The sequence below is a fragment of the Cyprinodon tularosa genome, unplaced genomic scaffold (assembly GCF_016077235.1).
Source record: "Cyprinodon tularosa strain WSP-4 unplaced genomic scaffold, ASM1607723v1 ctg456, whole genome shotgun sequence".
Classification (NCBI taxonomy): Eukaryota; Metazoa; Chordata; class Actinopteri; order Cyprinodontiformes; family Cyprinodontidae; genus Cyprinodon; species Cyprinodon tularosa.
In genome coordinates, this window is record NW_024039181.1 from 28,300 (window position 1) to 52,990 (window position 24,691).

The 24,691-nt window shown below is 39.9% G+C and overlaps 1 protein-coding gene across 1 annotated transcript; it reads left to right on the top strand.

Annotated features, from left to right (window-relative positions):
- The first annotated feature begins 1,431 nt into the window (after positions 1-1,431).
- LOC119793561 lies at positions 1,432-24,066 on the top strand. The gene is made up of 3 exons (XM_038300766.1): positions 1,432-1,591; positions 1,693-1,867; positions 23,595-24,066. The coding sequence occupies exons 1-3, from the start codon at positions 1,432-1,434 to the stop codon at positions 23,872-23,874; spliced, it is 615 nt and encodes a 204-aa protein (XP_038156694.1). The 3' UTR covers positions 23,875-24,066.
- The last annotated feature ends 625 nt before the right edge of the window (positions 24,067-24,691 follow it).

Consider the following 24,691-nt stretch of genomic DNA (forward strand, 5'->3'; position numbering starts at 1 on the left):
TGTCTACCTCCTGCAACATTTTGGTTTTTCAATTGTTTATTTTAATTAAAAGTCCTTATATAACAAAAGGGGGGTGTCACTGATGTTCACCAGTTTGTATATATATATATATTTATTTTATTTTTTTTGTTTGTTTGTTTATTTTTTTATGCTTATAAAAATGAAAACATGACAGATTTAAGTCAAATATTTCCTTATAGTTGTGATCAACTCAATCCACCTACTCCATTTTTCAATGTGGAGGGAGTTTTTCCTCTCCACTGTCGCTACAAGCATGCTTAGTGTGAGGGATTGTATTTGAGTCAATGAGTCGATGCAATCAACTGGTTTTCCTTAGATAGAAAACTTTGAATCAATTTGACTGTATGATCTGTCTGAACTGTAAAGCGCCTTGAGATGACATGTGTTGTGAATTTGGCGCTATATAAATAAACTGAATTGAATTGAATGTTACCACAAAATATGTTGTAATTGGTTTGCTTCTTGTCCTCCACATTCCCTCCATTGGACTGAGGTTTTGAAAACCTAGCCAGGTTCTTATAGCAGAATTCCCTCCATATCATCTATTCCAGCTCAAATACTGTTATAGTGACCTTTTTTCCCATTTTTGTTTCACGTATCATTGATGTTTCTTTAGACTTAAGTGAAAACTTTAGGTCTTAACTAAGTTCTACAAGTCTGTAGAATGCTAATGATCTGAAGTCCATTTACATGATTACAGAACATTTGATTTTGATGAAAAATTATGGTTTCTGCATGTTTTCCTGTCCAGGAAACCGATACTAGCACAATAAAGCAATGCCTCCTAGCATTTAAATCCTTCTTTTATTTCAACAAAAATAATCCGTAATTGAGATTGAGAGTTTAAAACTGCTTTTAACAGATCACATACTCTTCACCTCTGCCTTCCTTTCGAGTGAAGATAGATTTTTATTAGTCTGCAAGGACAAGCAAGTGATCTTTAAAATGCTATTTGAAAAGAATGCAATTTGTAAAACTCAATCTAAAACAGAGAAAGGAAAAAAGTCAACAAAATAAAAGTCTGTCAATTAAAAAAATGTGTGAAAAATGTACAACTAAAATATTTATAGTTTTTAAAATAAAAAAAATAAAAAAACTGAAGTTTGAATAAAGATTTTCACAGTGTAAATTATGGATTGCAGTTTTTTTTAAATGCCCATTTACTTAACATGTTCTCAACATGTTTGCAACAATAACGGAACAAAATTCCCTCCATAGTGCTAAAGGTTAAATAAAACTGCATTCCTGCTTATGTAATAAGATACATTTTGGGTGCAAAATGCAGCTTATATTAGACCTGTTGTGCAAAGAGTGCAATTTTACAACAATTGCAGTTTCCTGAAAAACAAATGTTGCCCAAATGTGTTAAAAATGGTGGAGCTGTTTCTTTGATGGGGAGGCAGAGCAAAAATGGCTGTGTGCTACGATCACCTGAAAGGCATAAGGTCACCAATTCCCAGTGGCCCAGCTCACGAGACAGCTGTTACAGCTCGTCTGTCCTCATGGGCACACACATACACACTTATACAGGAAGTCATGACGGCTGGCTGGAACCTCTCCAGGGCCAAAGGTGCCGTGAGAAGCCATATGGTGGTTCTGGATCACCACCTCTGCTCAGATGTGGCTACTTTCTCGTTGACATCAGAATAAGGCAGATATAAGCCGGCCCAGCCTCCTCTGCTCCGCTTCCTCTGTCAGGTTACAACCTGCTTTCATCACACACACACCATTTATTAGACAATGTGTTACTCCGGCTGAATGGAGTGCGTGTCGAAAAAGCTTTGAAAAGGCTTGAAAAGAACCCTTCCCCGCTATCCAGGAAATTGGACTCGCCGCAAAGAGAAAGGTAAAGTCTTCCAGAGGAACGATGCAAATTAGGCTTAGAAGCTGAAGCTCTGTGGGTGTGTGTGTACGTTTTGTGAATACCTGTTTACATGTGAGTGTATGGCTTGCATGTGGTGAGAACTGGCAGAGGAAGCCTTCTGAGGTTTTTCATGCTGGATGGAAAGTACCCCTCAAACACCTCCACACATAATTCGACCCTCTCTCCTCTTCTTCTTTGTAATCTTTGATCGGTCCGACCCGAAGTTTCCACCAGTCCTGACTCATCCTCCTACTAACCTCTTCATGGCCCCGCCCTCATTCTGATATTGTCTACTTTCACACAAATGTTGCTTTATGTAAGAAGTTTTACCCTGTTTATTAGCAGGTGATCTGCTACGGTTTCAACGTGCCTGAAATTTGAAACATGTTGCCCCCTTAAAGCTACACAATTCAGTGGATTTTAGGTGGATATGATCTGATACCCTGTGTGCCAAACCCATGGCCCGTGGGCCAAATCCACCCCTTAATGACAATTTATGCAGCCCTCAACTGCAATAAAGAAAATATGAGTAAGTTAATTTTTCCTTATTTGGAAAATACACTCACCGGCCACTTTATTAGGTACACCTGTCCAACTGCTCGTTAACACTTAATTTCTAAGCAGCCAATCACATGGCGGCAACTCAGTGCATTTAGGCACTTAGACATGGTCAAGACAATCTCCTGCAGTTCAAACCGAGCATCAGTATGGGGAAGAAAGGTGATTTGAGTGACTTTGAACGTGGCATGATTGTTGGTGCCAGAAGGGCTGGTCTGAGTATTTCAGAAACTGCTGATCTACTGGGATTTTCACACACAACCATCTCTAGGGTTTACAGAGAATGGTCCGAAAAAGAAAAAACATCCAGTGAGCGGCAGTTCTGTGGGCGGAAATGCCTTGTTGATGCCAGAGGTCCGAGGAGAATGGCCAGACTGGTTCGAGCTGATAGAAGGGCAACAGTGACTCAAATAACCACCCGTTACAACCAAGGTGGGCAAAAGAGCATCTCTGAACGCACAGTACGTCGAACTTTGAGGCAGATGGGCTACAGCAGCAGAAGACCACACCGGGTGCCACTCCTTTCAGCTAAGAACAGGAAACTGAGGCTACAATTTGCACAAGCTCATCGAAATTGGACAATAGAAGATTGGAAAAACGTTGCCTGGTCTGATGAGTCTCGATTTCTGCTGCGACATTCGGATGGTAGGGTCAGAATTTGGCGTCTACAACATGAAAGCATGGATCCATCCTGCCTTGTATCAACGGTTCAGGCTGGTGGTGGTGGTGTCATGGTGTGGGGAATATTTTCTTGGCACTCTTTGGGCCCCTTGGTACTAATTGAGCATCGTTGCAACGCCACAGCCTACCTGAGTATTGTTGCTGACCATGTCCATCCCTTCATGACCACAATGTACCCAACTTCTGATGGCTAGATGGAGATTCGCATCATGGATGTGCAGCCGACAAATCTGCGGCAACTGTGTGATGCCATCATGTCAACATGGACCAAACTCCCTGAGGAATGCTTCCAGCACCTTGTTGAATCTATGCCACGAAGAATTGAGGCAGTTCTGAAGGCAAAAGGGGGTCCAACCCGTTACTAGCATGGGGTAACTAATAAAGTGGCCGGTGAGTGTATTTTATGATTGTGTACAGCACTTTGGTCCTGTCGTGTATAAAGTGCTTCATAAATAAAGTTGGTATGGTATAAAATCAATATTTCTATGAAAAACAGTTTTTAGTCAAAGCTGCTGATCAAAGCATGTTTTGTTGATCCAACTGAAGTTAAATTAAACCTACGGATTTAAACGAATCCTCCCAGCTTTCCCTCCTTACTTTTTTTAATCACTCGTTGGCTTTTGTTCCACACTCACAGCAAAGATAAGTTCTGCAGCAGCTCCTACATCCATTGGCTGTATTCAAAACAAAACAACAACAAAAAAAATGTGTGAAAGATGGCAGCTATCTCTTATAGTGTTTGGATGAATAAGATCTGTGCTCCGTATAATGGGTTCTTGGGCTACCTGTGTGTGCAGATAAACACGCAGCATTCTGCAGCAACACACCATCATCTCCAACCTTCCTGCAACACACAGCGACCTCCATCTGTTGCCACTTTTGAAAAGAGCGTCTGAAAACAGATTTTGTGTAATTTGGCATGTTCTTTCAAATGGAAATAATCCGCCTGTTTCTCTTTCTGAGGGGGAGGCTCCCCTCCGTTGCGGCTTTCAAGGTTAGATTAACGGGACATTTTTTATCTGCACGGGGTTCAGTCCGGATGTTTGAAGAACACAGAAGGCCTCTGTGAGCTAAACTCTTTGCCTGCTATCAGCTCCTGAAGAAAGGAACTGTGACTGTAAAAAAAGTTTGGCTGGAAAGAGAAATGAATGGTTAAAAATAGACTGCAAGATATAGAGAAATGCACTATAGAAATAAAGAAAGTTGTGAACAACAGAGGTCAGGTAGAGGTTAGCGGTTTGGTTGAAAAGAATGGAAACTTAGAGCTGTCTTTACATAATGTTTTATGTACAGTAGCACCCATTCAAAATTTCCCCACTTTCCTTGATGGGCCCTTGGCTGGTCCCCTATAATTCCTTTTTAAACATCTAAAATATTCTTTCTGTCATGAATTGTGGGCATTAAGATCTAAAGAGAAGCGTCATCTCCTGGTCAGACCCTGTAATTCAGTGAAAGGGTGAAATCAGAGTAAAAGAAAATAATAATCTGACCCAGCTGTCCCAGGAGAAGGCCAGTGGCTGGAAGTTTTAGGGGATATTGCTGCCATTTGGCTGGCTTTAGACTGGGACGGGCCATTGTGAATGGCTGCTATTGTACTTGTGTTGGGATGTTAAGTAACACTTTGTGTAGGTCCAAAAGTTTGCTGTGCTGTAACAGATTTTCTTTTCCCGTTGCGTTTTTAAAATGATAGCCTGACCATGTTGAACTAAAAAAATCAGGTTCAGCAGACAAGCTCCTTCAGCAGAAGACTCCTCTTACCCACCACAAGAAATCATTCCTACCTGTGGTCATTAACCTCTATTACCCCCCCCCCCCCCTGTAATTGACATGTATGCACTATTTTTGCACGCCAAGTATAACTTTACTGGGATTTTCACTATATTTGGATTTAGTTTTTACATACCGTAAATCCTCTAATATTGGCCTGGATTCCATTAGCAGCCGGGTCTCTAATAATGGCCTGTCTGGCTGTCGGCGGAGGTAAATACTGGCCGGACTCTTATACAGACCGGGACTATAATTAGAACCAACAATGTTCCTGGGCAGTCCTCAACAACTTGTCATAGTAACATACAAGTACTACAGGGGGGACATATTTGCTAACGAATCCAAGCCATTAGCATGGGAAGTCCCATCCTTAGCACAGACAGTGCCGCAGACAGGAGGTCGGCTTGTTTTGTTTTTATGACCGAAATTGCGGAAAACAACACGTGAAGTTTGACCAGCTACAAGAGCGAGCTGCGCGAGAACGCTGGGACCCTTTTTCCACCTGTATCTCTGCTCTTTTTCGCCGTCATGTCCCTCCGTTGTCGGACTACTCGCCCCCACTTCCTCACCGCCTTGGCCGTATCTAGACCCACAGTCTATTATAGCGTGGACCACGCTTCAATATTAAGCATTAATAAAAAATTTCTGTGTCAAGCTCATTGTGACACACTGCTGCAGGAGTATAACCAGTCACACAATCATTCTGATCTGAAAGACAGATGTGATTACCAGCAGGTCTGGTGGTAACCAGGCAGCGTTAAAATTACAGAATTTTGTTGGCCTTCGTTGTTCTGAATTTTTCTTGAAATATATGATACCGGCAGCCTACTTCCACTTAGCCTGCCTCAAATAAAATTTCGCTGTGATGGCAGAACAGTTTGCATTTTTTTTTTCTTTGTTTCGCAATTCAGTTTGGCCAAGATTCCATTCTGTGTCTTCTTTTTTTTTGTATTGCCGTGCAGAAAAATTGCAGCTGCTGGAAGATGTTTTAATAATGTTCTGTATACCGTTATTTTAACTGTACTTTTTCAATAAATGAACCTAGTATTTTATAGGTTCAAAGAGACACAAAATCTCGTTTTTTTTTTTTATTCCCCTGGTAGTCTGTTTTGATCAAATAGAAATAGAGGCCTGCCTCTAATACTGGCCTCCTTCCAATAATGGCCTGGACCAAGATGTACCGGAGTGAAATAAAGGCCCCAGCCTATATTAGAGGATTTACGGTATGCATAGATATACCTACAGATATATATACAGAAGAGCTATATGTGTATATATTTTATCTCTTTTTATTCTTATTTTTTATCTTTATTATATTGTGTAGTTGAATGTGTGTATATATATATATATATATATATATATATATATATATATATATATATATATATATATATATATATATAAAACTGTAACTGGAGCGTGTAACAAAAGTAATTTCCCTCTGGGGTTATTAAAGTATTTAAAGTATTTCTGAGGTTAAAGAATGATAAGATAAATCCTTTAAAAAATGACTTGGCATTCCAGGTGATATTTACATTTAAAACACGTGCAACCACAATGCAGATGTGTTTGATCTCTGTGTCCTGGGCCCCGGGGCCCCCCTTTAGGGGGATCATTTCATCCCAGGGTGGCTCTGGTTCTGGTTCAAACATACTGGGGTTCAACGAGTGACAGAAAAGAAAAACAAGAGGAACACAGAAGCTCTGACGTATAGATATGTTCTACACTGGAAGAAATCTTCATCTAAGTAATTTTTTTATAAAACAAGTGTGATTTTTGTTGAATTGAGGAGGTAAGTGAAACTATTTGCCATTGGAACAAGACAATTTACATTTAAAATAAGAAAAACTCTGTTTCTTTGTCTTATTTAAAGTGTATATCATCTAATTTCCTTATTCTGAGAGTAAAAATCCTCATTCCATTTGCAAATCCTCTTATTTTTCTGCTCAAATTAAGGGTAAATGCCCTTTATTTAAGACATTTTGACTTATTTCTAAATCGTTTTTGCACTGTATGCTACAAAAAATAAAGGTATTCACCTTTTATTCATCTGTGTGATTGGGGTCTACATGCGCTGGCTCCAGTCTCTGACCCTGAGGAACTCCAACAAAGATTTCAAATGGGTTTTGTTAGATCAATTCTCTAAAGACGGCAGGTCTCCCTGTATCAGACGCACCTGTACCTACAGCCCATTTCCTAACATTCAACGTTTTATGAATAGGCTCAGATACAGAACTCTGAACTTCTTTAGCAATGATTTTCAGTGTCTTACCCTCCTTATGGATGGTTTTCAGGACTGTATATCTATCTTTTAAATAAAATTATATGTTGTCTTATATATATATAAAAAAAAAATCCTATTGTGGGACAATAAAGGGATTTTTCTATTCTACTATCTTTTTATAATTTTTGTTTTCACTGTGAGTCACAGTTACAAAAATCAAAAGAAATAGATCCTGGAATGATTATAGATCTATAAACAGTGACATACCACTTTCGTTTCCTGAAATTAGTAAGAAAACGTGTTTAATTTTTTAACGATGTTCTAGTTTCCTGAAATGTACCAGGTGCTCATCTCCAGCAGTAAGAAGTGGGGTCAACCTGGAGAGGTCACCAGTCTAAAAACCACACACACCAAAAACATACAGGAATGTCTTATTTCACTAAGAAGTCGTACTTTCGTCTACCGTATTTTCCACATTATAAGGTGGACCTAAAAGCCTTGAATTTTCTCAAAAACCCGACAGTGCACTAGGGGTGTAAATAATAATCGTTTTGTATCGATGCATCGATCCAACAGCCGACTATCCGATGCATCGACACGTCCGCAAGAGAATCGATTCATGTTTTTTTTTTCCTCCGGTCTATTTTTATCCATTTGCTCCTGGACGTAATTCTCCCTCCCGTGCTGCGGTGGCGCTAAACCTATTTTGCCCTCCTACCTCGCTTCCTGGTTATACTCTTACAGCAGTGTGTTGCAGTGAGCTTGATGCAGACATTTTTTAATTATGCTCGATAATGAAGCGTGGTCGGCGCTACACGCTGTGGGTCTAGATACGGCCGAGGCGGCGAGGAAGTGGGGACGAGTTTAGTCCGACGATGGAGGGACATGAGGGCCAAAAAGAGCGGAGATCCAGGTGGAAAAAGAGTCCCAGCATTCTCACGCACTTCGCTCTTCTAGCTTTTAAAGTTGGACTTGAGGTGAAACCTGCATGGGGGTTACTTTATAAACCACCATTGACTAAAAATGTTGGTGATTTACAATGGAGAATCTTGCATGGTATTATTGCATTTAATTCTTTTGTTTCTATTATTAATCCTGGTGTTTCAGATAAATGTCCCCTTTGTTTAATGAGAGAAACCATTTTTCATTGTTTTGTACAGTACTTTAGATTATTGGATTTATTTGCTTTTCTAAGAGATATTTGGAAGAGATTTGGAGAAAATTTCACAGAGCAGCTTTTTATTTTTGGGTTTTTATATGGCAAAGGAAAGAAGAAAATTGGACGATTGTTACATTTTTTTCTGGGTCAAGCAAAGCTTGCAATTTATTTGAGTAGAAAATTTAAAATTAATAATGGACGGAATATGGATTGCGTAATGCTCTTTAAGAGTATGGTTAGGGCAAGAGTTATGTTAGAATTTAAATATTATCTAAAAATGGATGAACTAAATACTTTTCATAATATTTGGGACTATGAAGGTGTTTTGTTTAATGTAATTAATTCTGAACTTTCATTTATGGATGTGTTAATTTAAAGCTGTGTTGAATAATTATTTGGATCACCATTGAGTGAATAAATGAGTTTTTAAAATCAAATCAAAATCTTCTAGCGGGTCAAACTTCACGAGTTGTTTTCCGCAATTTCGGTCATAAAAACAAAACAAGCGGCCTCCTGTCTGCAGTCAGCTACGATTTGGGAGAGGAGCAGCGGCGCGTCTGTGGAGGGGGCGGGACGTCTGGACCGAGGTATTGCATTGCACTCATTGCACTGATTTTGCAGTATTTTTGCAGGATTTTTTGATGCAACTTTTCTACTTCAGTTATTTGCTGTTGTTTCTAAAAAAAAAAAAAAAGCATAACAATGTTACAGCTTTCATTGATTTATTTCAAAATTGAAACTTTGATCAGCCTGTAAGGTGTAAAAAAAAAAAAGAAAAAAAAAATTTACAGATTAATCAATTAATCGAATCGAATCGTGGTGTATTCTTGAGTATCGAAAATAATCGAATCGTTGGGTCAGGAAATCGATACTGAATCGAATCGCCATGATGGATGTCATTTACACCCCTACAGCGCACCTTATAATGGATCAAGATTAAGCTTCAATGGCTCTCGAAGGTCGGAACAGCTGCCGACGCCAGGTGCATACTGGGAATTTTTATTTCCATTTATGTGTGTTAAGACCCTATAATGGCTCCTTTCAAGAGACGCACAGAGTTTTAACTCAATGCTAACAGTTACGCAGTAAAACATGTTCATATTGTAAATACGTAATATATTAATAAAATTATAATTAATTATCTTATGATTTTATTGACATTCTCTTCAGTGCAGCACCATCTAGTGGATGCATAAAGCAACCTCAGTCACCACTGTATCTTCTATTCTGTGTGCCTTATATATGAAAAAAAAATGTTAAAATAGGCAATTCATTGAAGGTGCACCTTATAATCCGGTGCGCCTCATAGTGCGGGGAATACAGTAGTTTAGGGGTCCAAGTCTTAATCAGAAGAGGCATCCACCCACCAGGATGCCAGGAATAAACTACTCGCCGTCATGCTACGCTTTTGAGGTATCTGCTGAAGAAACCTGGGCTCCAGCCTAACCCGGTTAGCCAGCGTTTAACATGCTGCTGTTGGGAAACAGCTACACTTTTCTGTCTGAGCTCCAAGGTGAGAGTGGAGCCAAAGGAGGGGTGATGAAAGGTATGCCCTTTTGTTAGGAGTCCAGTTTTCTTTGTTTTTTTAATGTTTTTTTTTAGCAGGTTTTCCTTAGAAATCTTTGAACAGCCAAAGTATACAACTGGTGCTATTAGATGAGCATTTAACACCGTTTTCTACAGAAAAAGAAAAAAAAGAAAAATAGACAAGAGTGAATGTAGGATAGAACAAAAACGTGCTCAACTTTAAAGCATTTTGGCTGAAAGAGAAGCAAACCTCATGTGTTTATTTGTGTTCTCTTGGTTACAAAAAGTGATTAAAGCAAAGACTGATGGTGATCTTGATTGGTTGAGACTGAAGCTGGATGTTATATACTAGATTATGATAAACAGGAAAAGTATTGTTTGATGGTAAAAATTCCAGTCATGTTGGACCAGACATGTCAGCAAAATGTAAAGTCTGACATGAAACCTGTTAGACTTTGGGTTGTGTTTAGGGTTAGAGCACAGAAAGGCTTGAAAATGACTGCAAATCAATGGGAGTCAACACATGGTCCTCAATACAGTATAAGAAGATCAGAGTGTTTGTGTGTGGGTTTATTTGAGCTACAATTGGTGGCAGTGAAACGTCAAATACCTCCCATTATGGAGACTTTCTAACCTGACTCCGCCAGATGGATTTGCTCCGCATATCCATCTGGAAACCTTCCGTTGAAGTAATTTTGGGAAGGGGCGAAAATACTGGTTAGCTGATTGGCCTATGTTGGTGATAGACGGGCCAAATAAACCAATCAGATCAACAAAGCATATGACGTACTAACAGAGCGACGACAAAAACACAACCACAAGCCAGGCTACTCTTGCCGAAAACAGTCGGGAGAAGAGCAAAAACATCTTTTCCTCTGAGAAAAGCCTCCAGAGCAGTGTTTTGCTCTTCTTTCAATGAAGAAATACTCTGTAATTCCGATAAAACTTGCTCGATAGCCACGCTAACGCTAGTTTCATCGGCTCTTTAGACTGAACTATCGTGCTTCTCGTTGCGTCACACCTCAACCCGCCTTAAAGCCAACGCTGATTGGACGTTCGTTTGGTGAACGGCTCCAAATTTTCTTTAACGGAGAGTCTCCAGACTGATCTGCGAGTGAAACCTTGAAAGCTCGCGAGATCAGGATGGTCTCACGAGGCCAGAGACTTACAGCTCTAAATGAGGATATTCAACTGGCCCCAATATGATAAAGTTCTCTTCTTTAGGTTATTGTTAAGGCCAATTTATACTCAGAAACCAGGTCGCCTGCGTGTGTGTTGCAGTGAACGCAGATATGCCCCCGCCGCTTCCACTGACACTCTGACGCACTTCTCCAAAATTGTAGGTGACTTTAGAATGGAGGCCTCTGATTGGTGAAATCTACATCCGCTCTATACTTCGCGTATTTCCTGTTTTGAAAGACGACTTGTAAACATGGACCCGCTAGAAGAGCGAGTTGCGGGAGAACGCTGGGACCCTTTTTCCACCTGGATCCCCTCTCTTTTTCACCCTCATGTCCCTCCGTTGTTGCACAAACTTGCCCCCACTTCCTCACCGCCTCGGCCGTATCTAGACCCACAGGTAGTTCCTGATTGACCCTCTTGCGTTGTGCCGTGTAATAACAGCGCAGACCACGTTTCAAAATTGGGCATAAATCTAAAATATCTGCGACAAGCTCACTGCGACACACTGCTGTGGGGAGGATAACCAGCACTTTAGGTTTAGGACTTGAACAGGGGTCGGCAACTCGCAGCTCTTTAGCGCCCCCTTGCTGCTCACTGAAGCTTTTTCAAAGATTTATGAAAAGTTATTTTTTTGTTTGTTTTAATATGGTGTGCAGGAGGTCAAACAAACAGTAAACTTTATACATTTGTATAAAAATGAAATTTAAACAATAAATATAAACATGTCTTTTAACGAAAATTTGCATCATAGCCATAGAGATCAGTGGTCATAGCCTGCAACACACATTTCAGCGTGGTCCGGTGCTAGGCAAACAAGGCGGCGGGTTTGTCTCAGACCGTGAATCCCAAAGGGGAAAAAAAGAAGATAGCTGATTAACACAGAGAATTAAAAGAAGAAGAAATGACCGAAGGATTGCCTGCATTTTTGCTTTGTAATGAGAAAAGTCAAAAAATAAACCAGGTAATTTGAAAAAGCCATTTCCAGGGAAGGCATGCTAAATTTGAAGCCAACCACCAAGTTGGGAGTGAGAAAAAAAGTGTAATTTGACGTGTCTGGATTACGCCAAATACGTTGATATTCACTGGAGAGAAGTTCTTGATAAGTTACGCATAAAATATGCACAAGTTACTCATAGGTTTCAGGTAAGCTAGACGCCACGACTTATGAGTAACTTACACTTAACGTATGTCAACAATCAGATAACTTAGATGGAACTTATTCCTGACATATAAGCATACGCTGGCATACTCACTGTCTGTCGACGTGTGCCAACGTGTTCCAGCATGCTTCAGCGTGCTTATACAAAACGTACCCATAATTTATCCAACGTATGCCAGCGTTTTTGCCAGATTTTTCATACGTCAGGCATACGCTGGTCTAAATCGTCATGGTGTGACAGGGGCCTTACTCTCTGTTGCCCACTTGTGCCAGTCTCCTTTCCCCTTAGTAGCCTCGTGAGACCATCCTGATCTCGCGAGCTTTCAAGGTTTCACTGGCAGATCAGTCTGGAGACTCTCCGTTAAAGAAAATTTGGAGCCGTTCACCAAACGAACGTCCAATCAGCGTTGGCTTTAAGGCGGGTTGAGGTGCGACGCAACGAGAAGCGTGACAGTTCAGTCTAAAGAACATGGCGGCTTCAGCCGATGAAACTAGCGTTAGCGTGGCTATCGAGCAAGTTTTATCGGAATTACAGAGTATTTCTTCACTGAAAGAAGAGCAAAACACTGCTCTGGAGGCTTTTCTCAGAGGAAAAGATGTTTTTGCTCTTCTCCCGACTGGTTTCGGCAAGAGTTTGATCTATCAATTCACTCCTCTTCGTCGTCGCTCTGTTAGTACGTCATATGCTTCGTTGATCTGATTGGTTTATTTGTCCCGTCTATCACCAACATAGGCCAATCAGCTAACCAGTATTTTCGCCCCTTCCCAAAATTACTTCAATGGAAGGTTTCCAGATGGATATGTGGAGCAAATCCATCTGGCGGAGTCAGGTTATTCCCTCAGCTCCTTCTAGTTACTTCTGTCTACACCTGCTCCCTATCACCTCCCATTGTTTCTCTCTCCCATATATACACCTCATGCTCAGTTACTCTTTGTTGATTTTGCATCGTTACATGGCTCATCTTGTGTGTTTTCCCCCAGGCGTCGCTTGGTTTTTATTTATCTGTATTTTTAGTTCTTGGATGTTGCCTCTGTTGCCTTTTGGAACCTTCATTAAATCAGCAAATCTCATCTCTGGATTTAGGTCTTAAACTAAATTCCACCAAACTCGTCATAATATATATATGTATATGAATTAGACTTAGATAGATTTATTTGTCATTTTGTTTGCACAAGTGTAAAACAAAAAAGTTTTTCGTTTGGAACAGCTCTCTGGACAATTTCATCTTTTTTAAACGTGCAGCCTTGAAAAATAGTAAAACAAAATATATAAAAACAGTAATATAAACATATGACTGTAAATTTACAGTTCTAACATATAGTTCTAATATAAAAAAAAAAGGTTAAAAGCTTTTATTTAAAATAATATGTTTACCTTTCTGGATTTCATTTTTATTTGAATGAAACATGTTCTTGCAACAATATTGGAACAAATTTCCCTCCATATACTTTAAACGCAATGTATTTTCCTCTGTATGTTGTTCTTTTCTTATGCTTTGTTCATGTACCGCCCTTTGAATTGTCTTGTTAATAGAATGTGATATACTGTACAAATAAACTTGCCTTGCCTCTAAGCTAATGCTTTCCTGCTCCGTATTGTTTTCACATACATCTCTAAACTTCCTGCTCTCTTAAAGGTTCCCATGCTGATAATGTTGAGTTAACCAGCAAGGCTGGCTGATGTTTCCTTCCTAATACTATGGAAACCAATATCTATCATGAAAATATCACTGCTTTAGAAATGCCACAGAGTTAAGCTAAAAGGAAATCTCTAAAATACACATTTTTAAAACGTCTCTGGTTATCCTCAACTTTTCATTTCGAAAATGCTTTATTTTTTCCATGTGTTGTTTGGATGGCAGCTTGTCGGACTGCGTTATGAACTCAGGGGTCCATAAACACATGAACAGGCGTACTGAATAAAACCCGAACAGCACACACCATTTTGATGTTTCTCACCTCTATTACTGCTCACCTTCTGTTCCCTGCAGGACAGTTGGATTTGAGCCTTCATCCTCGTGGAGTAAACATGCTCTCTCACCGTCAGCTTGACACGCTTTCAAAAAGCCATTCTGAGCCTGAGCATCTGTGCACAGGCCAACAGAGGAGCGCACAGAATAACCTACAGAAAGGATGACAAGTGTACCCACATGTGACCCCCGCAGAGGAAGTGAGATTAGCTTTTTGCTGCCGCTGTAATTCAGTTATTCCTCTCTGCCTTAGGCCAAACGCCAGGCGGGGAGTAGCATTCTGCTGCGTCCATGCTTTGTCTGATTGCCGGCTTTGCTTATCCTCCTGTACACAGGTGAACGTCTTTTTTCCCCAGCCTGTCTCCTCTCCGCCTCCACCCCCCCCTCGGTTTTCACACAACCTCCAAACGTTCAGGCTTCTCTCTTGCTGCTGATCTGTCATCTTAAATTTCTGTGTTGTGATGGCTTATTTTTGACATGATCTCGACTCGGGAATTTTACCAGTCCATCACGATTGTGGGGTACCTAAAGCTCAAAATAGCACAAACATTTATGTATAGAAGGCCAGTGGTCTAAAAAAACAGAAAATACTATCTTTGATATTCAAGATTTAGAGATCAATCTGTTAACTTCAGGTTATGCAAGTTAATGGACCTATTAATTGTGACTCATTAATTAACAGACATACCTTTCCGCACCGACATCCTGCAGCTTCTTTGTGAGCCTAAAGAGTTCAAGCTTAAGATTTCACTTTTCTTATGTTTTTATTTGCTTTTGTTTTTTTTTTAAATGGCTGAAGACCACAAAACATGTGTTTGAACTTCCTTTTTTCCCCCAGAAACAAATATAGAATTGCTTATAAATGAAAACAATGTCAGGAAGCTGTTACATTTTTGTCATAAAAATACATAAATGTATACAAAAATACAACATAAAATAACAAAGAAGACAACAGATAAAGCAAAAGCTTTTTTGATCTTAAAATAGGGTGACCATATTTTAATTTGGGAAAATCAGGACACCTTGGAGCGGGGGGGTGGGGGGGTTGGGGATCTCTGTTCCCATGCATAGAGAGGTCTGTGGCATGCACTCACTTAACATAGACCTACGTAATCCTACACACTGCATGAAAAGTGAGATTTTCGTCCCCATAAACCCCCGTAAACTCCCGCAGATCTGCCTGATTTTCGTCAGTTTCCGACAATTTGCAACCCGTGCTTGTCCGCGTTTGTCGTGCCACAAATTGTCGGAAACGTACCATGACGTATGTGGAGAGCGATCAGCTGTACTAATGGCCCTAATTAGCATATGAATGCAGCAAACCCGCGCGGCTGGTCAGGTCTGGCTTGAATAACCTTCTCAGTATTGGCTGAAACCACTATTCTCAAACAAGTAAAATCGCTCGTGATTGGCAGCAAAACCACACTTGGCCACGCCAGGCTTTAATTTTCTAACTGAGTATTGGACGGAACCACTTCTTTTTAAACAAGTAAAGTCGCTCGTGATTGGTTGGCAGATATATATATTTACATATAAATTTACATATATATATTTATTCATATATATATATATATATATATATATTTATTCATTCATATATTTATTCATTCATATGATGTGTATTTATGTTATCCTACACTACTACACAATTATTATGCTACCATCAAGGACATGAATGAATTTATACAGGAAATGAACATTTGCCAGGAAGCTGTTTATGCAAAGAAAGAGCTTTATTAAAACACACACAACTATATACAACGCGTATCCAAACACATGCGTTTCTAAAAATTAAAACTCCGTGAACGGTCCGTTTGCTTCCTCGGGGTTGGAGGTAACTGGCAGCATTCCCTCCGAGGCAGGTCCGATGTGCAGACGCCTACTGTGCGTGGCCCTGTACTTCGGCATCGCTTCTAACCGGGACTGCAGCTTAACACAGAGTTCAGTGAGATCCGGCCTACGAAATGGTGGCGACCGTACAATCCATCCACAGACACCGCCGAGGAAGGCGGACTTCCAGAGTTCCACTTCCTCATCTGCTAGCACACTCTGCCTCGCTTTCAGCAGCTGAAAAAAAAAAAAAACAATGAATCAGCGCACTGCGTATGGACACAACACATCTATTAATGCACCTGAAAAATAGTCACCAAATAAAGTCTTACCCTCTTTCTTCTGGCCCGACTCAGAGCAGATTGCCTCCGCACGCAGCGTGTTGGCTGGCAGCGTATATCTGAAGCTCCTGCGTACCGTCTGAAAATACGTCTTACAGGCAGCTGGAAAACAATTAAATGAGAGTGGTATGAATAAAAAAATCAAACGCAAGTCACAGTAACAAGGAAGGAGAAAACATTAAAACAAGTCATTAACACACAATGTGGTCTTTATCAACATCGTGCAAATCTGGACTTGCTGATTATGGCTCCGAGCAAATAGGAGGTCTGTGAAAACAAAATGTAAAAGCTATGATCGGTATCCATTACCTTTTACCGCAGAATGAAAGCATATTCTTTAAATCTTACCCTTGCTCCGGTTCATAGCGCCTGCAATTAGTCTCCGAGTTGTTAAGACGGCATACTGCTTCCTGTGAATCACAAGAAATACACTTTAATAAAGCTTGTTCTTGCAAGGCTACTATTAGCCGCTATTAGCCGTAGCTTTGGCTAGGCTGCTTTTAGCTTAGCAGGCAGTAATCGAACATAGTATTTACCGCTAGCATCTCTTCTTTGAGTTCGTCTTGTTCGATGCAGAGTCGCCATCGCGTCCAAGAGGAGTTTTACCCCGAAATCCAGACGCTCCAGACCGTCTGCACAAAGCAAAGCATCCATCCTCCACTGTGGATCCAGCCCCGCCGCTCTGAGTTTCTTGGAGATCGTAGGGAGCATGCGCGAGATGAACCAGGGTGTCCGCGGATCAATAAAAATAATTATAAAATAATTCTTTTTTTTTTTTTAAATCAAGGCCTTAATTGGCACTAAAATTATTTAAATATGTTTATCGAAGTATTTATAATTCTTTAATAAAAAATGCTTATAAAAACAATTTCGTCAGATATATTATATCGCTCCAGGCGGAGAAAAAGCTAGAGGATATATATATACGTATATATGTGTGTGTGTGTTTACATACATACAGGAGTCATGGAACTGTGCTTGCAGCTCCTTCATATTTCATGTACACAAATAACTTGTGTACATGGTTCTTGTTGATGGCATTAAAATCATTTCAAATAGCATTAAATTAGAGTAACTCATTCCTGTATGAACCCTGTGAGCGCTTAATTTAATATGACATATTAAAAAAATCCCACCATCATCCAGCATATGTTCAGTTTCTGCCCAAATATATATATATATATTTTTGTAGATTTTTGTTACGGGGATAAGGATAATTCAAAACTGCTTTTTTTGAATGAACTTGTTCTCTTCTCCCAAACATCTCTTTTCATTCCTTTAATAAGAAGTTTCTTTTGAATGGATTTGATTAAAGTTTAAGTCCCTCGGTATAAAATAAATATTTTGATGGAGATGAGAAATCTGCTTCCTCGTTGGTGAATAACCAATAGTTTGGATCCAATCATTTAAATAAACGGTGTTAGTTTTTTTTTTGTATATATAAGAATTGTGCTATAATTTCTAGTCACCGATCTGTTGCTGCTATATTTTAATTTGACGAACCGGAATTTGTCGATGTTCTTTTTCCTGTTTGGTGCGATTGCAATTGCGGATCTTGACCTGGCCGGACCTTATGACCACAGTGTACCAATCTTCTCATGGCTACTTCCAACAGGATAATGCGCCATGTTATAAAGTGAATCATCTCAGACTCATTTCTTGAAACTTTTCCACTTAAGTAATTGTGAATTGAGCATATTGACAGACAACATTTTATTTTTTATCTTAAATGCAAATTTTTTTTTTTTTATAATTACTGCTCTAAATGTATTGCTCTGTCAGCTAAAGATCTGTTTTGGTCTCTATACTTTAATTAAATAAATCAATTCAAGCTAAAATGTAAGAGGCTACTGAGCCTGATCTCTTTGTATTCTTACCTTCATTTGGAGTAAAACCCCCCCTGCAACCCTGATTTGCATTTGTATAGCTCACAGCATGTTCATTTACATGTTAAAGCCTCCCCTATAATTCCATGGGGGGGAGGCATGGGGGGAACACTGCCTAAGAGAGTCCACGTCAATTTCTGACAATTTACGGGAGTTTTCGGCGAAGCCTGCAAATTGTCGTAAACTGCCGCTAACCTGAAGTTCCACGACAATCTACAGTGCCGCATATTGACGAAAATCCCACTTTTCATGCAGTGACAATAACATGATATTTACAGTTGGTTTATTAAAAATGCTTTTCAGTAAAAGTCAACAGCAATAACTCCAATAACAAATAATAATTTCATTCAAAATTTATTTATTAAAAAATGCTTAACAATTCCTGTAATGAATGAATAGCACAGTGAAAGAAATAATGTAAATCCCTCACTTAACAATAGAAGTTAACAATAACTCAACGCCCAATAACAGATGATACTCAGCCTCAGCAATGAACGAAATAATGTCTGTTCTGTAGGCTATTGGAAAATTAAATTAACAAATGAGCTAATTAACAAAAGAAAACCTCTTGTGTAGCAAAAATAACTCAAAATGTACCAAAAACGAACAAACATATCAATAGATATGTTTACTTTCGGTGTCCAGGTGGCTTTTCAGATCCCTTGCACCTCCATTGGACACCGAGACATATGTGTATAAGGCCTCCCATTTGTCTTGACCCGGTCTGAACATTACACTTATAATCCAGTGCGCCATATGTATAGTTTAAGATTAAGCTTCAACAGTTCCCGCAAATACGGGCAGCAGCTACCAACTCAGTTTTCTCCCGTAGAAGAAATAGTGCGCGGTGCATACAGGGAATTTTTATTTCCATTTGTGTGTTAAGACCCAATAATGGTCCCTTTCCAGAGACATTTGTTGACGTGGAGTTTAAACTCAATGCCATCAGTTATGCAGTAAAACATGGGAATAAAGCAGCAGCTCGAGAATTAAAGATTAATCCGTCAATGATGCGGAAGTGGAAGCAAGAATAGAGTTTCCGAAGGAACAAAGTAGGATGGAGGCTGTTGGAGGATAAACTTGAACAGCGAATTATTGAACAAAGAGCAGCAATTAGAAGTGTCTCAACAGTAACTATTCGAATGACGGCAACAGTTGTAGCCTGCAAATTCAACGTCAATGACTTTAGAGGCGGTCCTTATTGGTGCTTTCAGTTTATGAAGAGTTATTTCTCCATCCTCACACAAACTGCTGTTTTGCAACAAATGCCAAAAGACTACCAAGGAAAACCGGCTTCTTTCTGCAAAATCCATCCAGAGGACACCATCAACATGGACGAGGTTCCACTCACCTTTGATATTCCTGTGAACCACTGTAGATAAAACGGGAGAGTGTACGGTAAATGTTCGCAGCACAGGGAATGAAGAGTCATCCTTCACCGTAGTTCACGTCTGCCAGGATAATGGCCAGAAACTTCCACCCATGCTTATTTAGAAGAGGAAGAAGTTGCCAAAAGAAAACTTTCCTGTGGGTGTCATGCCAAGATATTTCTCCCCGCCAGAATTTTTATCCCCTCGCCGGGAGCGAGCACGGAGTAGGAAGAGCTGATCAAGTTCACTCCGCCTCAATTCCAACCTATTAAATGTGACACCTGAGATGTTATATCTTTATAAAAGATGAACGTTGTTATTTTATTCTACACTTCATATGTTATAGCAGAATATCGGCAGTAATATTGGTAAAAAAAAACAGTTCGCTTTTAAACTGGACGCTGACAACAGTGTTAACTCCTTTCTTTGAAAGCCAATGGCTCCCTTTTCATTTCAATATGTTCCTTTAAAAAATATCTAACTGTTCCGAGGTCTCTGAATGTTCTCATCTTGTCATAATAGGCTTTAAAGATCTGACCCACATGCAGAGAACCACTCAGAGACGAAAGGTAAAAGTTTGACAAGTTTATTGTAGGTTAGCAAACACTGATGGAGATTGAAACAATGCTGGAACTCAGCGGACTGGTGAACCGGAACCGGAAACTTTGAAGGGCAGATCAGAGTGATCAGTTCAGGGACAGTGGGAAAAAAGAGGCTTGAATATTTCTGTAGAGGCACTCAGTCTTGGGGGGCTCTTGGTTTATCCTTGGATCCAGTTTGTGGGGGTTTAATCCAGGGGAGAGGGAACTCGGAGAGAAGACAGGCAGACATACGTTGGACCTAGAGGAGTAAAGGAGCGAACTGTCACTTGGTTTTCCAGGAGTGGACTTGAACGGATCATGTGGAGGTTTCCCCTTACTCAGTGAGACTCTGTAAATCTTTCCAGGGGTAGAAGGTCCAGGCTTATCCAGTAACACAGGAAGTCTTCCTGCAGAAAAACAAAAACAATGCTAAGGTTAGACTCTGCTAATCTCAGCTTGGCTAGAGTACCCAATACTGGCAAACACTCTGGCGTCGAGGTGGTGACAGCCTGCTGCTCAAATACTCCTCTGGTAATGACCCAACGAGCCGCAGGTGTGCAGGGAGGTGTGCATCTCAGCTTTTTATTACGAAGGAACACCAACATTGGTCAACAAAAATATTGTGATAATGGTATTTTTAACCAACATAGATATTATCTCTGGCAGATTCAATTTCTTTCTTAAACCCCTAAAAATGAGAAACCATTTATCTTTTTACCCAACATTTCAACAAATTACATTATTGGTAGTTTTTTCTCCTCTCGATAATCAGTGAAACTGTTTACTGTAAATGGGGACAGAGATTGGAGGAACTTCTTTTCTTTTATGCTGATCTTCGGCTTTCTTCAGAGCTTCTCTATCAGATTCAAATCCCGATTTTGGCTAAGCATGTCAAAATTTCAATACTTCAACCTGTCAGTACAAAACATCTCGATCTGAGATTGCCGGTGAATAACTATGAGCTTACAGTGGTACAAGGAAGGCATTTGGAAAATGAGATGAGCAGATAATGTCCTGGTCCAACAAGAAACCCATAAATCCTCAATCCAGTGAGCCTTGTACTTTCCAGAACCAGTGTCTCTGAACTGCGATCTTGCATGCATATGTGCACAAATCATGCATGTTCTGTAGTGACTCATGAGCGCACACATTAATACATGCCCACAGTGGGAGGCAGCCTCCTGGCGCAGGTTCACCACAATACGAGTTTTTTTCTCCTTCTTTCTGCAGTCCGCTTGCCAGGCCAAGCTTGGAAAGGGGTCACATTCTCCAAGGTGTGTCTAAACAGAGATGACATGTGGATGTGCTGGCATGAGACGCCGTTCTCGGCTCCCTACCAGTGCATCTAATGCCTATGCCAGAAAGGCAGCTGCGCTGGTTTTATTTCCCTTCTCTGCTTCTTGTGAAGCACAGCGCAGTGCCAGAGAAAACAGAGTCATTGTTTGTTTTTGATGGTTGTTCCATTCCTCAGGTTTATCCTGACTTAAAAATACCAGTGAATTGGGGAGTAGGCTTGACAAGCAAAGTGATGCTTATGTTAATTTGGGCATGCTATTGCCTAACGCCTGAGGAGTTCTCTGTCATTTTGCATTAAACTGTTTTTTTCTCTCCACACTGACATGTTTTTAGAAACGTTTCCTTGTTACCCGTTTCCTTCATTACAGGAAGCCGTAGTGTTTACCGTGTCTGATGTATCATCTGATATGTCTTAGTAAATATCTAATGAGGCTTTGATGGACAACTCTGAGGCTGAGTCAGGGATTCATGTCAAAAACAGGTAAAGGAACAGGATTGATTCGTATTGGAGGGTTCTGATCCTGGAAACCTTCCTGATTCCTTTGAACAGTTTGACATCTTTCTTTTATGTAGGATTTCTCCAATTAGACTGAGCTGAGCAGCACACCCTCAAGATCCCCTCCAGGTTTATTATAAACCTTGTATAACTGCTCATTGATGATGTACAGCTTAGAGGAAGTCTTTAACTCCAGGTTTTGTTTAATTTTCATTTCAACAGGGCTATGCTAGTCCTACCTTTATATTTTAGAGAGTTTTTATCTGGACAAGAAAAGTAATCAAAGGTAAAATAAGCTTGAGACTGAAGCTTATCATTTAAGCTCACTGTATATTTTGTCTGTTTTTCAATCAATATAAGAGCCATTTGGTTTGCTATGAAAATGTAAGTATTAATCTGGGTAACTTGCCTTATTACTTGGAGCAGTGATGATGTAGAAAATGAATCCTAAAAGACAGAATAGAATAGAAAATCCCTTTATTGTCCCACAATGGAGAAATTGTGGCGTTACAGCAGCAAAAGGTAAATAGAGCAAGTAATGCCAACTATGGCCTCAGGCTTGATTCTCACTCCTGCTGCTTTTCACTCAGCTGTGCATCGCTATGGTCCACCCTGAAGATTATGGCCAAAATAGAAACACATCATCTGCAAAAAAAGCAACAGCACTACCCTCCCCAGATTCAGTGGTTCTGTCCTGGACAGGTTTGAAATAGATTTACCCGTTACCTTGTGGTACAAGAAAATGCTGTATTATTTAACTTACCATATCTGAACATAATACATCGTTATATGAGCAGTTTTATTTAAAACACATGCACCTGAACTACCCATCAAGGGCATTTCGAAATATATTCATACCATGAGGCCCCCAGTATTTTATGCTCCGGTAAATTCTCTCCTGCTCGCATATCGATCTGTTTCTGCGTCCTCATGTCAACTTTTGTCATGAGGGAGGAACTAAGCTGGGAGAATAAACTTGATTGGCTACTTTTCTGGAAATCCTGCCTCTACTGTTTTCTTAGTTGCAGCTAGCGACGTTAGCAAAGCATCTCTTGTCTTTAATTAGGGGAAAGCAGGTTGACAGTAATTTATAAACAGGTTTCACATACTTTGATTAATATTTTAGGTGTTCTACAAACGCCAAAGTGTGACAAACATGCAAAAAAACAAACATATCAAGAAGGGGGCAAAACTTTTTCTGTTGCATCCCCCTAAAATAGGCCACAGTATGACCCTTACCCCATCAGACTTATTTATGGTTCTCTGATATAGTAGTTAATCTATAATCTGTATTATTGTAACTTCATCTTTACTAGTAAATCCATGACTACTTAATCCTGTAGTCTAAAGTACTGCTAACGGAGGGAGACTGTGTAATGTAGCCAGTTACAGGTCTAGTGGCTAAATATCAGACAGTGTTGCTTTTAGATAATAGATAATGAAGAGAGTGCTTAACTCTGCCCAGTTCTTATTACCCATTATCTTATCTTCTTGTATTAGTCAATAATTAACCAGCCTTCAGACCAGTCATCAGTGCCAGATTATTTCAAGCCGTTGGTGAGACTTATTCTAGTGTACCTGTGTTCTGACTACCTGATCCTGACCTGTTCTGCCTCTTGACCTCTGAGCCTGCCTGTTCCTGTCTGATATCTTTCCCTGACCTATCTTCTGACTCCTGCCAGATCTCTACCTGTTTGTGCACCGTACCTGGAACTGGATTCGCCCTCGGCGCTTCACCGGATCTCTGACCTCCTGGCTCTGACAACCTTCTACATCACCAAAATAGGCTTTGGCTTCGCCCTCTGTATCATCTGCTCTGTTCTGATCTCTTGTCTTTCCTCCGACCACCGATACATCAGCGTCTGGGACCAACTAGCAACCACCACCGCTTCGCTTTGGCAGATGGACTGGATCCAACTGGCAGAAGCTAACCTCACCCTCTGGGCATGGACTGAACTATAAGACAAGGATAGCGACTCACATATTCTTTATCATCCACTTCCACAAAGACGTGGTCACTAACCTGCTGTCTCCACCCATAGAGGTTCTTGCCTTAGACGCCATCGCTGCTTCCTCTGATTCAGTTTTCAATAAACATTTTGAGAAATCTGTTTGTCCACTTTGTATATTAGATCCTTCTTTTTGGACCTTGTGTATGGAAAGTAATTTATTCTTGTGTTCTATTATTCTTGTGTTAATTTATTCTTCTATTTCTTGTGGTGATTTATGTTATTACAATATAAAATTACAATTTGCAGTTTAAAAAATGTAATAAACTTCATACAACTTTTACTTAAGGACACAGAAATAAAGGGTTGAAGCAGAAGTAAGACATAGTTTTTTACTTTTACATTTCTTGGTTAAAATACTAAGCTATGATAATGCTTTTATGTTTAATGTGATGTTTTTAGACTTTTGTAAAATTTATATTTATAATAGTAATTCTAGATTTCGCTGATTAAAAAGCCATCGTTGTTACTTATAGTGTTTCCAACTTTGTGAAAATGAAATAAGGGACATTTCTTGGCCAGGCATTGTCCTAAACTCGACTGATTAAAATAATTTATTCTTGTCTTTTCTTGTGTGTAAATTTAATTTGAAGCTGAGCTAAATGTGACCCTATGATCTCATTTCTTAATATAGGACAGTTCCTGTTTTAAGGCAGTTAATCCCCACTGGGGGTATGCGTACACCTAGTGGTCCGTGAGTGCGTTGCAGTGGGTACATGAAAATATTTTATTTCTTAGGTATTAAAATAAAATAGCCCTGGAATCTGTTT

Excerpts from the sequence above, each read along its gene's own strand:
- LOC119793561 (XM_038300766.1), top strand. The coding sequence starts at position 1,432 with ATGGCTGTGTGCTACGATCACCTGAAAGGCATAAGGTCACCAATTCCC. Across the intron at positions 1,592-1,692 it reads GAACCTCTCCAGGGCCAAAG|CCTCCTCTGCTCCGCTTCCT; the intron begins GTGCCGTGAGAA and ends AAGCCGGCCCAG. Across the intron at positions 1,868-23,594 it reads GACTCGCCGCAAAGAGAAAG|ATCTCTACCTGTTTGTGCAC; the intron begins GTAAAGTCTTCC and ends GACTCCTGCCAG.